The following is a 19,964-nucleotide window of genomic DNA, read 5'->3' as shown; positions in this document are numbered from 1 at the left end:
GTTGCTTACAAGAATCTCTTTCTGAGCGGTTTAAAAGCGGGAAGCGAGGAACAAACAACCACTGTGTGCCCAGATAATAGTATGACAATATAAACAGTAACTGGACTGAGACAATGATGTGAAGCTGGCACACACAGTGAGCTTTTATACCTGGTTGGGCATGACTCTCTTTTTGGTGGCGTTAGCAGCGGTCCTCTGCTGGGCACTGCAGGAGAGACATTCAACAACATCAGCTCTGGTTTGAGCATGAAAGCATATTTAAAAACTGTCAACACAGAAAGGAAGTGGTACTGTGAAAAAACTCAGCCTTGAGAGGATTTATCATAAACAAGCTTCAGTCTATTTTCTACATTTCAGCAATTTACTTCTGTTGAATTAACTTATTGCAGTGTCAGCTGGAAAATTCAGCTTACAACATTTGCACTGCTTTTTCACAGGAAATGTCACTTCTTGGTCTTTAGTTTTGTGCAATTCTGCATTTGAACTCCAATTTCATTTCAATGTATTCTATATGCAGCTAGATTGGAAAATAAGATCTGAAACTTGACCCTATTGCAATGAGATACCAGAATCAGTCAAAAGCCTGATTCAGTTCGACCTCATGATGATAATTTTATAACTTTAGCTGGAAGAGGATCATCTTTATCCAACAGTCACAGTTAGTTCCAGATAATAATGGTCCAATATTACTCCTGGACTGAATATTTCTGCTAAGACTAAGAGTGGAAACTTGCTAGATTGAATAACTAACAAAAAATTAAGAATAAAAGTATATCTGATATTAATATTGCTGTTTTGGCCAAAAACCATGATTTTCTGATATGTATGTTTCCCTGCCCTTTCAAACAACCACACCGCTGACATTGCTTCTCAGCATCAGTGTCATGGTCACATGGCCAAACCTTCCTTAAACACGTACACAAACGGCAACAAGATGGGAATAAAGACTGGTTGTTAATATCTGTCCAGTTTTACTTATCAGACCGATACCGATGTAAATGCCAATATATGAAAACTTTCTTGAAAATCCATCCAACATTTTGATTAAAAAGAATGAAGTGCATATCCTTGCAGCCTTTAACTCTGATTACTGAAACTGAGAGGTTTTTGGACCCATGTCCCCCTTGCACTAAACTATGGCAGACATCAACCTGGCAAACTTTACTGACACCCACAGAATCTTTCGCAGGTATATTCCCCGATAAATCTCATCAGATCCCCAGTCAGAGTCCCCCCCCATCTGTATCTGAAGTTTATCTTACTTTGCAAATCCAATGAAGTCTTCATGGTTTGTGTTGATGTAGGAGAGCTCAATGTCAATCAGCAGCAGCACCTGAGAGACAAAGTATGACACAAGTTACCTTATCTACGCAAACAGAGTGAAACAGCATTATTCCAGTATGCTGTGGCTTAATTTGTTGCTAACAAGCACAAACCTGGTCTTTGGTCTTGTTGTCTCTCTCTCGGATGTGAGTGGTGACGATTCTCTCTGTCTCTTCTCTCAGTCGAGGGTACGAGTCCAACTGTGAACACCCAGGCATGTGGGGAAACAAAAACAAACCCGACTGCAGACTGATGCAAGTAATTACAGGCTGCACACCTACTCTAACCATTTTGGGGAGCAACTACAGAGCCTTGAAGAAGTAATCATACCCCTTGAGCTTTTTCACATTTTGTGACATCAGAACGACAAACTTAAATGAGTTTTATTGGGATTTAATGCGACAGATCAACACAAAGTAGTTCACATATATGGTTTTCAACATTTTTAAATAATAGAAATGTTAAAAGTGTGCCGTGCCCTAATCCTGTTAGAAGGTGATCCTCAGGATTTCTTCCTGGATTGCCTTCTATTTAGCTCAATCCATCTTCTAATCGACTCTGACCAGTTTCCCTGGTGGCTGCCACCACCATGTTTCATGGCAGGGACAGTGTCTTTAGCGTTTTCCATTAAATGTTGCATTTTGTGTCTATGACTTAACCTTCAATTTTAGTCTCATCTGACCCTAGCACCTTCTTGTGGCACCACTGGTCTTTATTCACAGCAACCAGACAGAGACAGACAGAGAGAGATAAGGTGAAACGACATGAAGCAAAATTCCAAAGGTCAGGACTCAAACACCAGTAGGCTTCTTAGAAGACTAATAGCCTACATATATGGGTTGGACAATGAAACTGAAACACCTGGTTTTAGATCACAGTAATTTATTAGTATGGTGTAGGGCCTCCTTTTGCGGCCAATACAGCATCAATTCGTCTTGGGAATGACATATACAAGTCCTGCACAGTGGTCAGAGGGATTTTAAGCCATTCTTCTTGCAGGATAGTGGCCAGGTCACTACGTGATACTGGTGGAGGAAAACGTTTCCTGACTCGCTCCTCCAAAACACCCCAAAGTGGCTCAATAATATTTAGATCTGGTGACTGTGCAGGCCATGGGAGATGTTCAACTTCACTTTCATGTTCATCAAACCAATCTTTCACCAGTCTTGCTGTGTGTATTGGTGCATTGTCATCCTGATACACGGCACCGCCTTCAGGATACAATGTTTGAACCATTGGATGCACATGGTCCTCAAGAATGGTTCGGTAGTCCTTGGCAGTGGACTAACACAAGTATTGGGCCAAGGGAATGCCATGATATGGCAGCCCAAACCATCACTGATCCACCCCCATGCTTCACTCTGGGCATGCAACAGTCTGGGTGGTACGCTTCTTTGGGGCTTCTCCACACCGTAACTCTCCTGGATGTGGGGAAAACAGTAAAGGTGGACTCATCAGAGAACAATACATGTTTCACATTGTCCACAGCCCAAGATTTGCGCTCCTTGCACCATTGAAACCGACGTTTGGCATTGGCATGAGTGACCAAAGGTTTGGATATAGCAGCCTGGCCGTGTATATTGACCCTGTGGAGCTCCCGACGGACAGTTCTGGTGGAAACAGGAGAGTTGAGGTGCACATTTAATTCTGCCATGATTTGGGCAGCCGTGGTTTTATGTTTTTTGGATACAATCCAGGTTAGCACCCGAACATCCCTTTCAGACAGCTTCCTCTTGTGTCCACAGTTAATCCTGTTGGATGTGGTTTGTCCTTCTTGGTGGTATGCTGACATTACCCTGGATACCGTGGCTCTTGATACATCACAAAGACTTGCTGTCTTGGTCACAGATGCGCCAGCAAGACGTGCACCAACAATTTGTCCTCTTTTGAACTCTGGTATGTCACCCATAATGTTGTGTGCATTTCAATATTTTGAGCAAAACTGTGCTCTTACCCTGCTAATTGAACCTTCACACTCTGCTCTTACTGGTGCAATGTGCAATCAATGAAGACTGGCTACCAGGCTGGTCCAATTTAGCCATGAAACCTCCCACACTAAAATGACATGTATTTTAGTTTCATTGTCCAACCCCTGTATATGGGGTGCCCCCTCAACCGCTACACAATGCGTCGCCCTAGAACAACTTCAAACTGCACAAGAACACTTCTTATGGCCTTCATTCAACAATGGCTTGCTTTTTGCCACATTTGTAGAGTGTAAAACTGATTCCACCTGTCAGCAGATTGTTCCACCTGAGCTGTGCACTTCCTCCAGAGGTATCTCTTGGCTGCTTCTCTGATTAATCCTCTCCTGGATGAGCATATCTCGGCAGTTGTGTGATACGGTGCCACACATTTTACATTTGCATTTGTAAAACAATTTGAAAACAAGGTAGCATTTTCCATCCCCCTCATAATTATGCACTACTTTGTGTTGACCGATTACAGAAAATGCCAATAAAGTGCTTTGAAGCTTGTGTTTGTAACTTGACAGAACTGGAAACATTCAAGAGGTCAGAAAAAATCTGCAAAGTACTGTAATTACAGGCTGCACGCCTACTGTGAACACAATCTGGGGAGCACCTGCATACTCAGGAGCAGTGAGTTTTATGGACGGTTCAGACACAAATATGATTGAGCTGCATGCACCAACAAGTTCGCCATCAGTTTGACGTGAGTCTCAACAGGAAGGAAATCAGGAGGACGGTGAGAGCTAAGAAAGACGTGAAGAGTGTGTGGGGAAGGTTTCTAAATTCATGTGTGTGTGGTTTAGAAGAGTTGATTTGACAGAAGTGGGTGAGGACTTGTTAAAGCACAGATCAGCGTGATGAAGGGCTGCATTTAAGAGAGTTTGTCATTCGATTTATCATTGAGGGTCAACACAGAGGGAAGCAGCAGGATGGGTGTTGAGTGAAGCCTTGAAGCAGTGGTGAAAAATACCAATCAACACTAACAGCGGCTGGTTAGTCCATTAAAGTTTTGATTTTTTTTTTTCTTATGCTCTTTGCTTCTCACTCTTCGTCCTGCTACTGTTCACATTTACCTTCTCCGTGCACTTCCTGATCAGGGTGACAAGCTCGGTGACGACGAGGTCTACGCATTTCAGACAGGGGTCTTTCAGCTTAATGACCTGCTTTTTCACTATGGCCTCAAAAGCCAAGTCTGGGGTGAAGAGACCTGTCCTGTGGTGAGGCATCATGGGAGTTGGAGTTTCAGTAAAAGAACAGGGCAGAGTATAGCATGGGTCATAGTAGAAGGTAAAAGAGAAAAAGGAAAAAAAATAGTTTGACGGGATAACGTGGGGAGAAAAAAAAAGAGTTTTGGAGAATGTGAAGAGATAAAACAGGAATTAGGTTTGCTTTGCTTCATGTTCAGGACAATAACAAGCTGCAGGTTCTTAAATCTGCTAAAGTTTGCTTCATTAGAAAGAAAACAGAGAAATGATGCGTGATTTGAAACTTTCCCACAGTGCTGCACATATGCAAAGGCAAAAAATCCCTCAAAATCTAGAAAAAGGCTAACTTTAGCAGGCCACTGGAAAAAATGACCAAGGAGGGTGGCTGTGCATAAATAAAGCCTGACAGAGCTGCTACCACACAGGACAACTGTTGTTTCAACCCAGTTCAAATCAGGCCTGCAGCTTGTTTTGCAATGAACCTGCACAGAAACATTTCACATCTGCTTCTAAGCACGCGGCATCTAACAGGCAAGCATTCCAATGCACTGCAGTCCAGCCAGGACCGCTAACCTCATCCACAGATGGTTGGATTGTCAAACAGAACTGTGGTTTCTACTGAAAAACCCAGCTTCAGGTAACTTGTTGACAGCTGGTTGTTGACCTACCCACCAATGATGAGTAAAAATGAAGACTTTACAAAAAGGAAGATGCAACAACTGTCATTTACTAAGCTGAGGAGAGTGTTTTCCAGTCAAGGGATTTATCTGGTCAAATGAGGGAGCGAGGACAGACCATCATCTGTTAGGAAATATATCTGTCATTTAATGCAGCGGTTCCCAATGTCAGCCAAATCTCAACGTGTAACCAAATATTAATATTAAGGGCACACGTTCCCTCAATGTTAAAGCACCAGGATATTTCTTGTCTGCCTCGCTACCCAGGTGCTGCCAACATGTGACTTTGTTTGATGAAGTGAAATCTATTATAACGAGCCGTGAATGTGACGGTGAGTGGATGTCTGGCCCAGCTAACATCTGGAACTAACATAAATTGATACCAACATCAAAGTTTTTATTTTACAAAAATGGCTGCTCTGTAACTACGAAACATGTAGGCCTCTTATTTAATACATTACTTGGATGTTACAAAACATCAAATAAATCTAGATAAGTGTGTGCTATTCTCTTATTGAACTGTTGAAATAGTATACATTAACTATAAAATGAGATATTTGCTAAGGTTAAAGAACTTGAGCGTTTTAAAACATGGGAGAAGGAAAAATTTTAATTAAATTTAGGGAAAAATGAAATTGAATGTGGCAATAATAAAATAATAGGGCACCGTGGGGTTATTTTCCACAGTTTATCTCTGAGTACCTGTAGGTTTTAGCTCAGCTATTTTGATGTTGCAGTGTCTTGCTGCCCTTTAAGTTCAGTATATTTATTTCGCTTATTCGTGTGTGTGTGTAAATAAAGACACTTCATTTGTTAAGGGATGAAAAGTAATTTAGTTGGTCAAACATGAGTTTTCTAATCATCTAATTTATTACGCTCAGCTGTCAAAACTTAGAGGGACTTACGGTCACAATTTCAGGCATTGCTTCCAACTTGTAGCCAAATGTAATAAAATCGATTGGCTCATTACGGTTGAGTCATTGTTGGGGACCTTTGACCTTATCCAGAAATCAACATAAAATTTGAGAACCACCGCTCACAAAGATCAGATTTTTTTAAGTAAAAGTTTTGCTACACTGGTTGGAGTCCTCCTCAATGAAAACAGATGTTTCGCCACAAATTGGGATTTTATTGATTAGTGGTTTTGTGATTTTTCTCTGATCAGAATCTGTTTTATTGGCCAAGATTGTTGCACAAACAAGCAAATTGACTTGGGTTCCAAGCGCTCACAGCGTCCAGACATACAGCGTGTATTTTATTTTTATCCCTTTTGGAGCTGAACTCGATGCAGTCTGTGCATTATAACACGACTCATGCAAAGAATAAACAGCTTCCATGTTTTGATTGCCCAGTCACTTTTACTCAGCACAATATAAACTAAAAAAAAAACTATTAGCTAATTCTGTATGGTTTCAACCAGCGACAGTAGGGGTCACAAGTCTTTCAGGAGGTAAGGTACCATACTGTAAACAAGTTTTTTTCCTTCTACTGCAAAGCTGGGTATTTTTACACTGAGACTAACTTTAAGTCTGTCATAGAGGCCAGAAGTTTACAGTCAGCTCAAGCTCAAGTCCGCCAAAGATTATGGAGGAGCTCAAAACTTGAAGGAAAAATAAAGTTAAAATAAATAACAGAAATCTGGAAAGGGAAAGAATAGAACTGGAACACTGACAAACATTTTAAGGCCTAAAGCTGCTACTCTTTGCATGTTTGAGTGGGAGTTTTCAGTCCCTGAAAACAACATCCAAATAAAAAAAACCATACAGCAGTATTGAATCTGATATAGCTCCTGGCTGCACCAACTGTGCACTGGCATGACAGTCTGACTGGCGGCCATGCAGCGATACCTTATTAGTGCACTGTCTGACTGTGTTGATGAGCTCCTGGATGACCAGGTCGATGCATTTCAGACAGGGCTCTTTCAGTTTAATGATCTGCTTTTTCACTATGGCTTCAAATGCCATGTCTGGGGTGAACAGGCCTGTCCTGAAGGGCATACAGATGAGATACATGGACAGAAAATAAAAAACAAAATCACAGACAGGGAGGACCTGAGCAGTCAGACACTGTGAAGGAACGAATGAGGAGGAGGAAAAAGAGGAGCTGGAGTGAAGGCAACCATGTGGCAGACAAACATCTAGAAGCTTAAAAATATAAACCTCATTTCCAGAAAAGATTCTTTTAAGGAGGCCAGTGTGTTTACATTTTGTTTAGCACTAAGAGGGAGACAGATGTGTTTGTCCCAAACGTTTACAGTGAAGACGTCAGTCTAGTTTGTGCAATTATTCTGACGTTGGTCAGAGGTGATCACTACTTTCATCCAGAAGAGGGCGCACACGTGTTTTTTTTTTTGTGGTAAAAGCCATCCTTGTATGAAGTGCCATGAAAGTCCGATTGAGGCTTTAATAACATCACGTCTGTTACAAGCATGTTTATGTAATTAACAATATTGGACAGATTTATATAGATTTTATGAATCACAAGGAGGCGTATGTTTTATTGAAACATTGCCTGAGAAAAACATTTTCTCACAATGACCACAACAAGCAGCAGATGCATCCAGAATGAAGCTTAAAATGCAAACAGGAACTCTGGGTTAGAAAAATATCATGCAGAAAGCAACATCTGAAAAAACCTTTCCAGATATTTTACACACTTCAATCAGTTTAATGAGCTAATAAACTATTTAATACAGATTAAAATAATCATACAGGATTTAAACATATACTGAATTCCAATTTAATTTAATGATGTCAACATTTAATAATTCTATTGTGCATTTAAATTTTTATAGATCTAAAGGCCTGACTAATTTGGATCTGGATCAAAAGCCTCCACATGGTTTTTACTCAAAGAAATCTGATCTCTCCCTGCAGAGAGACAAATGCTTTGCTAATTCCCATTATAGTGTGTTTTCCAACTAGCAAGCAAAAAATAAATAAATATTAGTAATATTGTTAAATTTTAGATCAGTAGTTTGTAAACTATTTATCTTTCCAGATGCGTTCTCAGATTTTAGAACATTTCAGGCATCCATAATTATGGATACATAATATGGATACATATTAACTAATTTATTTGCATTTCTTTCTACTGTTTATAATCATGAAATATATTAACATTTACTTAGTGATTTCTAATCAAATTTCTGATTAATTCTTTTGGATTCTGGTCCTTTTGGCCCTTGGTAGAAGATTTTAAGAGTGCAGCACCCCGAGTGTTCAATGTTTAACATTTTACAGGTTTTTATTTTATTTTCACAATAGGAAACATTATGCAGTCCTGTTTTGCCCTTTATTTTTCCAGGAATTCAAAGCGAGATTCATTGAAATAAACAAATCTTATTTTTTATTTCGTTCTATTCACACATCACGGGAGAACAAATGTATCAACATTTTTGTTATGTGTACTATTACACACTTTAACACACATAAGTACAAATAAATATCATTGTCTTCACTGATTAATGTCACCGTATTTAGAAATGATAAACTAACACACTCAAACATAGATATGTTACACTATAATAAACATTTATCTTCCTCCTGTTTTGAGCGTTTTTCTGGCGTTTGCTGGTTATTTAATGCTCTCGCTGTTTTGACAACAGATAAATTATTTTCATTTTCAAAGCTCTGCTTATTACCTGCTGTAAGAAAGTCGGATTGTGTGACTCCAGTAAATAATCTCTCCCAGTAGGAGGTCCCTTTGAGTTTTTTCTTTTCTTCAGGGGTCACAATCTCTCATACATTATAAGAGCTAACACAAATAAAGGGATCAGAACCAAAATAAATAGAAAAAAGGGTGTAATGCGAAGTGTTTTAGAAAATACCGTAACATCTACAGTACAGACCAAAAGTTTGGACACACCTTCTCATTCAAAGAGTTTTCTTTATTTACATGACTATGAATATTGTAGCTTCACACTGAAGGCATCAAAACTATGAATTAACACATGTGGAATTTTATATACTGAACAAAAAAGTGTGAAACAATTGAAAATATGTCTTATATTCTAGGTTCTTCAAAGTAGCCACCTTTTGCTTTGATTACTGCTACACACACTCTTGGCATTCTGTTGATGAGCTTCAGGAGGTAGTCACCTGTAATGGTTTTCACTTCACAGGTGTGCCCTGTCAGGTTTAATAAGTGGGATTTCAAGTCTTATAAATGGGGTTGGGACCATCAGTTGTGTTGTGCAGGAGGTGGATACAGTACACAGCTGATAGTCCTACTAAATAGACTGTTAAGAATTTGTATTATGGCAAGAAAAAAGCAGCTGCAAGAAAAAAGCAGCTAAGTAAAGAAAAACGAGTGGCCGTCATTACTTTAAGAAATGAAGGTCAGTCAGTCCGAACAATTGGGAAAACTTTGAAAGTGTCCCCAAGTGCAGTCGCAAAAACAATCAAGCGCTACAAAGAAACTGGTTCACATGAGGACCGCCCCAGGAAAGGAAGACCAAGAGTCACCTCTGCTGCGGACGATAAGTTAATCCGAGTCACCAGCCTCAGAAATCGCAGGTTAACAGCAGCTCAGATTAGAGAACAGGTCAATGCCACACAGAGTTCTAGCAGCAGACACATCTCTAGAACAACTGTTAAGAGGAGACTGTGTGAATCAGGCCTTCATGGTAAAATAGCTGCTAGGAAACCACAGCTGAGGACAGGCAACAAGCAGAAGAGGCTTGTTTGGCCTAAAGAACACAAGGAATGGACAATAGACCAGTGGAAATATGTGCTTTGGTCTGATGAGTCCAAGTTTGAGATCTTTGGTTCCAACCACCGTGTCTTTGTGCAGCGCAGAAGAGGTGAACGGATGGACTCTACATGCCTGGTTCCCACCGTGAAGCATGGAGGAGGAGGTGTGATGATGTGGGGGTGCTTTGCTGGTGACACTGTTGGGGATTTATTCAAAATTGAAGGCATACTGAACCAGCATGGCTACCACAGCATCTTGCAGCGGCATGCTATTCCATCTGCTGGGGTGCTGCGCCAGATGACCTGGCCTCCACAGTCACCGGACCTGAACTCAATCGAGATGGTTTGGGGTGAGCTGGACCGCAGAGTGAAGGCAAAAGGGCCAACAAGTGTTAAGCATCTCTGGGAACTCCTTCAAGACTGTTGGAAAACCATTTCAGGTGACTACCTCTTGAAGCTCATCAACAGAATGCCAAGAGTTTGTGGAGCAGTAATCAAAGCTAAAGGTGGCTACTTTGAAGAACCTAGAATATAAGACATATTTTCAGTTGTTTCACACTTTTTTGTTCAGTATATAAAATTCCACATGTGTTAATTCATAGTTTTGATGCCTTCAGTGTGAAGCTACAATATTCATAGTCATGAAAATAAAGAAAACTCTTTGAATGAGAAGGTGTGTCCAAACTTTTGGTCTGTACTGTAAATATATGTCATATTTTAGCATCTTACGACAGTTTAAATCAGTAATTCATGAAGACATTTAACTACAAAGACAAACTGATACTAAATAGTTTGGTTACACAGACAAAATGGAAGTAGGGAGAGGACCACAGGTATAAAATGTGGGTAGAAACTCGGGAAGGAGAGAACGGACCCGACGCTCTTACCCGTCTTTAAGTTACAGTTTCTTTGAAATGTCTAAATATATTAAAGTTGAGTCTAACACTTAAAAAACATTCTTTCCTTGTGTTTTTTACACAAATGTTCAAACAAATTAGCAAATCGCTAGTTTTAGGTTGGCTGTACATTGGAAAAACCTTTTCTGGATATGAGGTTTTGAACAGGGATCAGAGATGAAAACTGAGGAAAATATAAATAATGTAAAATGGACAGCTGACAGAAGGGGAGGAACAAAAATGTGGAGTGGAGATTGTTTTTTGACATGCTGGTTGAACTTGCCTGACTCCATGGATGTTCTTGATGGCATAACTGATTTCTTTCCGAAGCTCCTTCTCATCAAACTCCATCTAAGACACAAACGCCTCAGATTTGATTTGTTGTCAAAAACTTCTTTGGTTATATTTAACTTGAGGGGAAAACCTTCGCTTAGATGTAAGATCTTTTCATTTTTACTCTGAAAGAAGGTTTGTCCTTACATCTAATTAAAGTTTCTAAACATGTCAATTCAATGCAAAGCAGTGAAATCTCCAAAAGATTACCTTCACCAGCTCAAAGGGAAAGCGCTCATGAAAGATTCGGTTGATCTTTGCTCCACCAGACAGGTTGGAGGTATCCACCTGGTCTCCAGACCCTTCAATGCACTTCTCAAAGTCCACACCAAACTGCTGCACCATCCTGCAGATTCATGTAACATGCCCTCAATCTTTTCATCGAGTTAAAACATGTTTTATGTCCATCAATGTGTCAGTATACGTATTAACGAACTGGAGCAGGGCCTTGGTCTTGCGTGTCGGGTCGTCGGGGCGGTAGTTCTTGTACTCTTCCACTTCTTTCTCCAGTGACAGCATCTGGCTCTGCAGCTTGCTGCGTAACCCTGGCAACGTGTCCCGTATGTGGTTGGTTAGTTGCTGGACAAAAAACAGGTGGAGAAGGTGTTAATTTCAAGTTTACAGGCACTGAGCCAGCTACCTAGGTTGGAAATTCAAAATTTTAAGAGGACAAGTAAAAACTCTAATATTTGTTCTTGGAAGACTAAATTATCTAGTACCAAGTTCCCAAACGACAACCTCAAAATCCAATATGGTTGCCATCTGTGTAACATGATGGTATGCGCAGTTATAACCTGTTAACTTTAATGATTAGTATGAAGCATGTTTCATATAGTGCTGAGCAACAGCTGTTTGCTAAAGTGTTTACATGTGCAAACTGCCAGGGAATATACGGTCATCAGCTTTTGCTGCTAATAGTAGCCTAGTCACTGCATGTCCAACTTGTTTGGAACAGAAGGAACCTTAGAACATCTAGAGCTCACTGTGCAAAGAAAGATGCTTCATAAAATGAAAAGCAACCCTGAGCCTCCTCTTCATAACAGTGACTCAATGACAGAGTGTCTTCAGACAGGGGCTTCTTCAGATTAGCAGAAACACAGCCCGCTACAGGAGATCCCTCCTGCCCACATCTCTAACCATTTATAGAGACTATTTGAAGAACCTAGATAGCAATGTAACCTTTGGGATTAAATACATATTTTTGAATTGAAGTGAACTGAAACTGAATGAAATATGGTTTGGTTGGGTGTGACCCGGTTCCCAGGCCCCACTTTCAATGCAAACAGCATCACAGTGTTTAGGCAGGAGTGGTTCTGACTTGATTGAGGCTCTTCTGCAGGTGCGGGGTTCCCATGCGTTCTGCGATGTGTCTGTATGCAGGGTGAGACAGGAAGAACTTCCTCTCAGCAGCCAAAGCAGCGCGGATATCTTTCTTTCCATCTATGTCCTTCTGACTGCGGTTTACCACTCCGATATAACCTAATAAACAAGATAAATAAGGCACCCATGAGTTCTTAAACAGAAGGAGAAGGATGCAATGAAAGTTTATATTTGCTTAAAGCTAGACTGAAGGATAATTAAGTAAAATCCCCCCAATAAAAAGATGTATAGACCAAACACACTGGAAGTGTTGGGATATAAGTATAAAATAAACAAAAAAACACTGTTTCTATCTGCTTAGGTTCAAAACTCAAAGGCTGGTCTTAGAAATAAAACATCTGATCTTTTTTAGATTTACGCATGCAGCAACAACAACACTCTTCAGTGTGGAAGCTGCTACAGAGGGAAGAAGACTCAAAGTTTTCAGTTTTCAGTGTGAGACCAGAAGGGCTAAACAAATTACAGTACAGTTTTATCTAATCGAGCCTTAAACCTGTCTGTTATGGAACATCCTGCATCAGGAAATTTTTAAATCCCTTCAGGAATCCACAAGTTAAGGTTAGGATCTACATTCTCAAAGCAACACACAAGGACGTAATGCTAAACTCATTTCCTGCTAATGTAAGATACAAAATAATTGTTTTGAATGATAAATATTGTTCTTCAAGAGAAATCAAGATTTGGCCAAACAGTTATCAGCAGGCATAAACCGGAGATCAGTTATTGGTCGCAAAACGTTCGTCACTGCCTTTCTGATTTTTAAATATATTTTTGTAATTTCATATAGATTATTTCCCTCACACCCAAATCCATTTCTGCACTTTATTTTTTACCAGTCACTACATCATATTAGAAGAAATAATGCGGTCATAAAGACAACAAAATCAGACGCCTTAATTTTAGATTTACGAAGCTCACAGGTATGAGGAGACAGATTGGATGCATTCATTAGGGATTATTCCAGCAAAATTTACTTTACAGGGCAGCATTACAAATAAACATAAGTGATGTATGTAAATGTATTTTCACATGTGATGAATCCAAGGTACATACCTTCATGAAGGGTTACGCAATTATTTGGAAAAAAGATTTTGAATTTAAACTTAATTTCAGAGAAATCACAGGTATGGAGTGTTACCTCTGCGGAGTGGCAGCAGCTTGTTTTCCAGGATGTCGCGTGCATCCGTCCCCTCGTCCATCAGGTCCAGTTTTGTGATCACCCCAATGGTTCGCAGCCCTGAATGCAAAAGTGTCGCAATGATGGTCTTAAAATTACAGTTAGGGCTAATTTGAACTGAAAACGCCCTGCAATCAACAGGTGGCTTTGATCGATTGACGTAGAGTTAAATCATTGATGACAACATCGAGGTTTGAAAGACAGAAAGCTAAAAATGGAGATTATTAAATAATTTTATCTCTACTTGCTTCCTCTTTGCTGCCCGGAAATCTTTTTAATAATTTAACCATTAATTAAAACCACAATCGGACTTAATTAATCAGGCATAGAATGACAGAGAGGGGAAGGGAGGAACTGATTGCAAGTAAAGAGCGAGAAACTCGTTCATTTAAACTTTGATTGCATGGTTAGAACGTGATGCGAGTCTGAAAGGACCATCTCACCCTGGGGGTCCACCTCCTTGGCGATCTTGAGGGCATCAGAGTTTGCCAGGTCTGTGTTGGCTGGAGTAACGGCCAGGATCAGGCAGCTCTCCTTGGTGATGAACTGCAGCAGCATATCTCTGATCTGGTGCTCGATGTCTTGAGGCTGGTCCCCCACAGCCACTTTGGTCATCCCAGGCAGGTCAATCAGGGTCAAGTTCAACACTGACGAGAGAGGGAGAAGAAGGCAAAGTTGAAATCAGCCAGAGGGAGTTTAAGCAAACGGAATAATTGTTTTAATGTGTGGATGTGGTACCGTTGGGGGAGTAGACACGGAGGTTGATGGGGATGGGGGAGATCCCCTTGTTGGACCCGGTGAGCCGGTCGGTCTCTGCTTCAATCTCCATGCGGACCTCATCAAAATCCACAAACTTGCGTCCCTTACAGTGAAGGAACTCTGCATACTCTACATGAAGAAACAAGGTGTTAGGACAGCAGCGAGCATAAATACACAAAATAAAATCAAAATCAAAACCAGAGCAAAACATTCAGAGTAGCAGCCACTCAGAAATCACATGTGAAAAAGCAAATCTATAAGTTTAACTGATCGTCAATGCCAGTACAATACAACTCCAAACTACAACCTGAGCCGGTAACTGGCGGCTCAGTTATAAGAAAGAAAAGATCATAAACACCATTAATTTGGTGAATATTAAAATTATAATTATTTTAAATAATTTTGCTAATTAAGTGTGAAATAAAACAACGTGTGTATTGTATTTGAAGGATAGTGAATTGCCTCAAACATTAAATTTTGTGTATTAATTCAAATAAAGGATAATATATGAAAAATAAACACATAAAATCTGCATTATATTGTACTTCAACAATCTCTGGAAAATAAAATACTAAACTGGAAATAAACTACACAATATATCAAAATAACAAAAACTAAATGAATTACAAAATTAAGCATTAAGATCTATTAGGTATATGCCTACAGAGTATTATTAGCAATTACATAGAACATAAAACAATACATTTGACTAATAGCACAGCCCAACGCTACATCTATGCTAAAAGGAAAAAAATAAGGCAACTCATTATCGGCTAACAGCTTGAAGCAAGCAGCTCAATGCAGTGTTTGAACAGCTTTCCCATAAATTCAGGATCCAAATGTTAAATAAGTTCTGGTTTACTGTTTTTATTTACATTTTAAAGTAAATCCAAAGTTTTATGCTTTACCTGCTTTACAGTTAACCAGCTGGAGGATGAGAGGGCGACGGGTGACGATGCCAGATCCTCTGGGTAAAAAGTCCCTGTCGGCAAAAAATGAGTAGAGTTTAGTTTGTGAAAAGACAAACTAAAGACGGAGATTTACACATAGATCCCTGATTGTTAAACAGAAATCTAAGTTGTAAGCTGTCAGTTGTTTTTTTTTTCTGTTTATTTATTTTTTTCACATAGAAGGTACCCCCAGCTCAGTGTTTTTGTGTTTAGCTGCATCTCTTTTCTGGATTTAGTCTGTGATAGAATTATTACTGGCATTATTTCTATGGGCTCTTTGTCAGTCTGTGTTTTGAAACAGTCTCCTTCCTGTCCTCCTCATAGGCTTAAACAGATGGTCTCTAATGCTGAGGAAGGTTCTGCTGCAGGTTGCTTCCTGTCAAGAGTGGTTCCTTTCCATTGTCGCCACATGCTAGTTTAGGATGAGGGACTGTCGCACATCAACAACTCAACGCAGTCAGCTGAATCTGAATGTACTTTGTGAATTGAACTGTATGTAATCAGATCTGATTGGGACTGCATCATGACTGGATTTTACTGAAATGAATTGGATTGATATGAATTGTATCTGGACCAAACTGGATTGTGTATAACTACATGTGAACTGGACCCGTTTTAAACCTAGAGTGCTCTGAAACGATTTGCGGTAAACTAACTTTATATAAACTTTATATAAATGAACTAAACTGAAGCATGTCCCTTTGTTCCCCCATCTCTTTACACACGCGCTCATCAGAATGGAAACTTCTGCTCAATACAACTGTGATCATTTCCAGGTCACTGCCCTCGCATCTCTCTGTTTGACTGCCGGGTAAGAAGGGAGGTCCGAATTTTATTTGAAAGACAGCAACAAGAACAAACAGTAGAAGCCCTTCATAAATGCCCTAAGGTCATTACTGGAACACGTGAACATATGTTCCCACTGCTCCTGAAGTTCAGTGCTGACTGAGCAGTTAGGATGTTGCACAAGTGTGATTCCCATCCTGTTTCTTCATCTCGTCTTCAGTCACTTATGCCGCTGTAGCATAAATACGAACAACAGTTGATCAGTCAGATCCCTTCGTCACTAATCCACGTCACTAATTCACTTTATTAAAAGGCTAAACAACAAGATGTAAATCAATAGTGGCAATAATTAGAGTTACAGGTCTGCTTCCAATCATCTGGCTTGGGGCACACAATCAAGTTCCCTCATGTATCCACTGAAAAACTTAGTGTCTATTAAATCCATTTCACATAAGGGCGTAGTAATACTCTCCCATATTACCCTTAAAAATTAGATACTATTTAAGAAATTAATGTCTATTGAATGGGTTAAATGACTTCACAGATTGAGCCTTAGTAGAAAAGAGCAAAAGTATTGATGCCAATTTAAACATTTATATATTTTGTCATGCTACAACCACAACCTTCAAGGTGTTTTACTGGGATATTTTGTGACAGACCACCACAGAGTGGCACATCATTGTAGGGTCGAAGGAAAATGATCCATGATTATCATCATTTTTACTGTGGCATGCATTTATAGTCACCCCGTTTATTCTGATACCCTGTAAATAAATCCTAACTATCCTAACTTTCAGCCTGTGACCCCCAAAATAAGAGTGCCTGAGACTGGTGACCCCCTAAAAATAAATATCATTTTTACATTCTTTATTTATTTATATAGAGTGAAATATTAAATGTAAAATGTATTTATTTTCTTTAAATGACATTTGATTATTTAGTTCCATCATATATTATTTAATTGGACATTCACATTTATTTATTTCATATTTATTTATTTAATTTTGTCCCTCTTGGCCTTCCATCGACCAAACCCCCACTTGGTGTCTCTCATTAATAAATTATATTTACAGTTTGTCACAAGCCATTTTGGGGATACAGCAAACATGTGGACCATCATTTGCTCCGGTCAGATATGACCAAAACTGAAGTATAGATCAAAGCGCATCCAAGTTTTAGAATGGCCCAGTTAAAGTCCAGACCTGAATCCAATTGAGAATCTGTGGCAAGACTTGAAAAGTGATGTCTATAGAAGCTCCTCATCCAATCTGAGTTTGAGCTATTTTGCAAAGAAGAGCTGACAAACCTTTCAGTCTCTAAAAGTGCAAAGCTGGCAGAAACCATAAAAGACCTGCAGCTGTAACTGCAACAAAAGGTGGTTATATAATGTTACTGACTGAGGGCAGCCAAATAAAAGTGCAGGTTACATTTTCATTTTTATTTAGAAGGAATATTGAAAATTATGTATCAATTTCATTCTACTTCATAATTATGCACTAACATGTGTACCACATAAAATACTAATAACATCAAAATGTTTGTAGTTTTAACATGACAAAATGCAGAAAACTTACAGGGGTAGCAATACATGTCCAAGGTTCTGTAAATGATAAAGATGGAGAACAGCAGTCTGAAACCCAGAGCTGCTCAGTAAAGCCAGCATTACGTTCCTGCATGATTACCAAACATGGGAACAGCTAACAGCTTTGTGGCTATCTGGTACCCAGTGTGTCATATACACACGACAGTGCAGCTGGTGACATGACTGACGACCCGGGTGCAGACACATCAATGCCTCCACTGTCTCCCTGTGCGGCTGCTGTGGGGCTCGGAAACAAAAGGCGACAGGAAAAACCACAGAGAAGTAGGCGCCTAGTCTACTTTCACCATCACAGGCCCTGGGGTTTAGTTAAGGTTGAGAAACAAGACGCTGATGCACCATGCTTCTTCAGGTTAAAACTCATTAATACTGCAATAATCAGATGTTTCCCTCTGTGACTATCCTCAAAAAAATAATCTACAAAGTCAGGATTGAGGTTTGGTTTCTGGTTCTTTGTCAGGATTTCCTTAATCAGGCCCATGCATAAACACAAGATTGCTTAGGATCTAAACGGTTATACCTCAGTTTCTATTTGTGTGGCTGAATGATAAGCTCTTATATCTACCAGGGACCTCCTACAAAGTGACCTTTTTTGTGCCACACCCCTGAAATTCAAACAATGACCTATGTGACATGAGGTCTGTGTTTACAGCCAGGCCATCCTACGATAAAGCAGGTTTGGTGAATGTTTTACAGGATATGGCTGATAGAGGCCCTCACTGACAGCATTAGATTAGACATACATTCAGAAAGTCACCCCTAACCTTTTATTTCTATGACTTGCCTGACTGAAGTGAATTTTGAAGAATGTATACACTAATTTAGCCGATTTTCTGTTCGCTGGTCAACATTTGTTTTTATACGTAAACTACGTAGGTATAGGACTGTGAATAGCTCAAGAATGGGAAGAATCAGTTTGGGAGGAAAAAAACGTTGGAAACTCGAAGGGACACACAGACAGGGAGCCTAAACAACTGCTTAGCTGGCGAGCTGGTGTCCATTAAAAACCAACAGTAGCTAAAGTCAGTCTAAAAACAAGGAATTAACATGGAAAAACCAGACACAGGTTGTACAACCTTCCAACGAAATTCTCCAACACGGAGCTCTTCCCTGCGCTCTGCCCGCCGACCACCGCTATCTGCGGCAGATCCAAGTTGCAGCTCTGCCCGATAGAGCTGAAGGCGTCCTGCAGTTTGTTGATGAGGGGAATGAGGTCCTCCATCCCCCGGTTACCCATAGCGGCGCCTCGGTGAGCCCTGTGGGGCTTTACCCCGAACTCCTCGCTGATCAAATTATGGATCCCTCTTCCAAAAGGGGAAAAAAAAAAAAAAAAAAGTTTCCAGATGGAAACAGCAGCCTGGCACTGCTCCCTTTTTATCTATTTCATTAAGACAACAGAAGGCAAAGGCTGAATTCTGTGAACTTGTCCGCTTAAATAACAGATTAGCGCATGATAAAAGTAACTGTCTTCGGTTAAAACTTCTGTCATCATCCGGTCAGGCGACACCTCTGCCGGAGCTCTTGGCTCCGCCTTCATGGACACTTCGCCCAATCATTGGTCAAATTACGCGTTAGTACGTAAGTTATCGCGTTACTTGAGCGTGTTAACCAATATAATCAATATTGTAGAATTAAGGAATTTAAACAAATGGATTCCATTAAGACTAAAATGTTAAGAACAGATTATCTAAAATTTCCGATATTGCTAAAGTCGAAAGAAATGCATTTTAAACTAATCAATTACATTTATGAATTCCTCAGACTCAGATTCAACTTTAAAATTAATGTCTGTATTTTGTAACTCAATTACAGTAGCCACAAATCAAATATTTTATGAATGCGAATTTTCTCTTAATCCGGAATCAACTGCAATGATGGTTTGGTCAAAAAAATAACGTTGCTGTTAATCGTTGGTCTCAGATGGATGTTTTAAATGGCATTGTACTTGATAGTAAGATGAACAGTCTGCTGGTGAATTCAGTTCTCATAATGGCAAAACATCACATTCATAAGTCTGAGTTTCTAATTTCCCCTCCCATCTTTACTGGTTTCTATAACGAATTTAAATTATACTGCAAATCGTTAAATTATATGAAAACGAAATGTGCAATTGAGCTATTTAACCAGATAGAGCATTTACAAACTAACTGACCCTTCAATGAATGATAAATGTTGTTTTTTATCAGTCTTGTTCCACAACACACAATCCTTGCA

The 19,964-nt window shown here is 39.7% G+C and overlaps 1 protein-coding gene across 5 annotated transcripts in view; it reads right to left on the bottom strand.

The window, feature by feature from the left end:
- Nucleotides 1-19,278, bottom strand: part of LOC124868142 (dynamin-2-like) — a 32,846-nt gene extending 13,568 nt beyond the window's left edge. For 2 of the 5 annotated variants that reach the window (XM_047364979.1, XM_047364978.1), the window contains exons 1-13: nt 18,827-19,278; nt 15,323-15,396; nt 14,394-14,543; nt 14,099-14,302; nt 13,617-13,715; nt 12,417-12,577; nt 11,535-11,677; nt 11,309-11,444; nt 11,049-11,116; nt 4,367-4,505; nt 1,437-1,523; nt 1,263-1,333; nt 151-205 (exon numbers count right to left, since the gene is read on the bottom strand). In XM_047364979.1, coding sequence (XP_047220935.1) covers nt 151-205; nt 1,263-1,333; nt 1,437-1,523; nt 4,367-4,505; nt 11,049-11,116; nt 11,309-11,444; nt 11,535-11,677; nt 12,417-12,577; nt 13,617-13,715; nt 14,099-14,302; nt 14,394-14,543; nt 15,323-15,396; nt 18,827-18,987 — 1,548 coding nt within the window. In that variant the 5' untranslated portion in view covers nt 18,988-19,278. Of the gene's footprint in view, nt 1-150; nt 206-1,262; nt 1,334-1,436; nt 1,524-4,366; nt 4,506-7,022; nt 7,162-11,048; nt 11,117-11,308; nt 11,445-11,534; nt 11,678-12,416; nt 12,578-13,616; nt 13,716-14,098; nt 14,303-14,393; nt 14,544-15,322; nt 15,397-18,826 lie in introns of all 5 variants that reach the window. The other 3 variants (XM_047364980.1, XM_047364977.1, XM_047364976.1) reach the window with 3 other exon arrangements.
- Between the last annotated feature and the right edge of the window lie 686 nt (nt 19,279-19,964).

The sequence above is a fragment of the Girardinichthys multiradiatus genome, chromosome 5 (assembly GCF_021462225.1).
Source record: "Girardinichthys multiradiatus isolate DD_20200921_A chromosome 5, DD_fGirMul_XY1, whole genome shotgun sequence".
NCBI classification, from domain to species: Eukaryota; Metazoa; Chordata; class Actinopteri; order Cyprinodontiformes; family Goodeidae; genus Girardinichthys; species Girardinichthys multiradiatus.
This window is presented reverse-complemented; position numbering and strand designations above follow the sequence as displayed.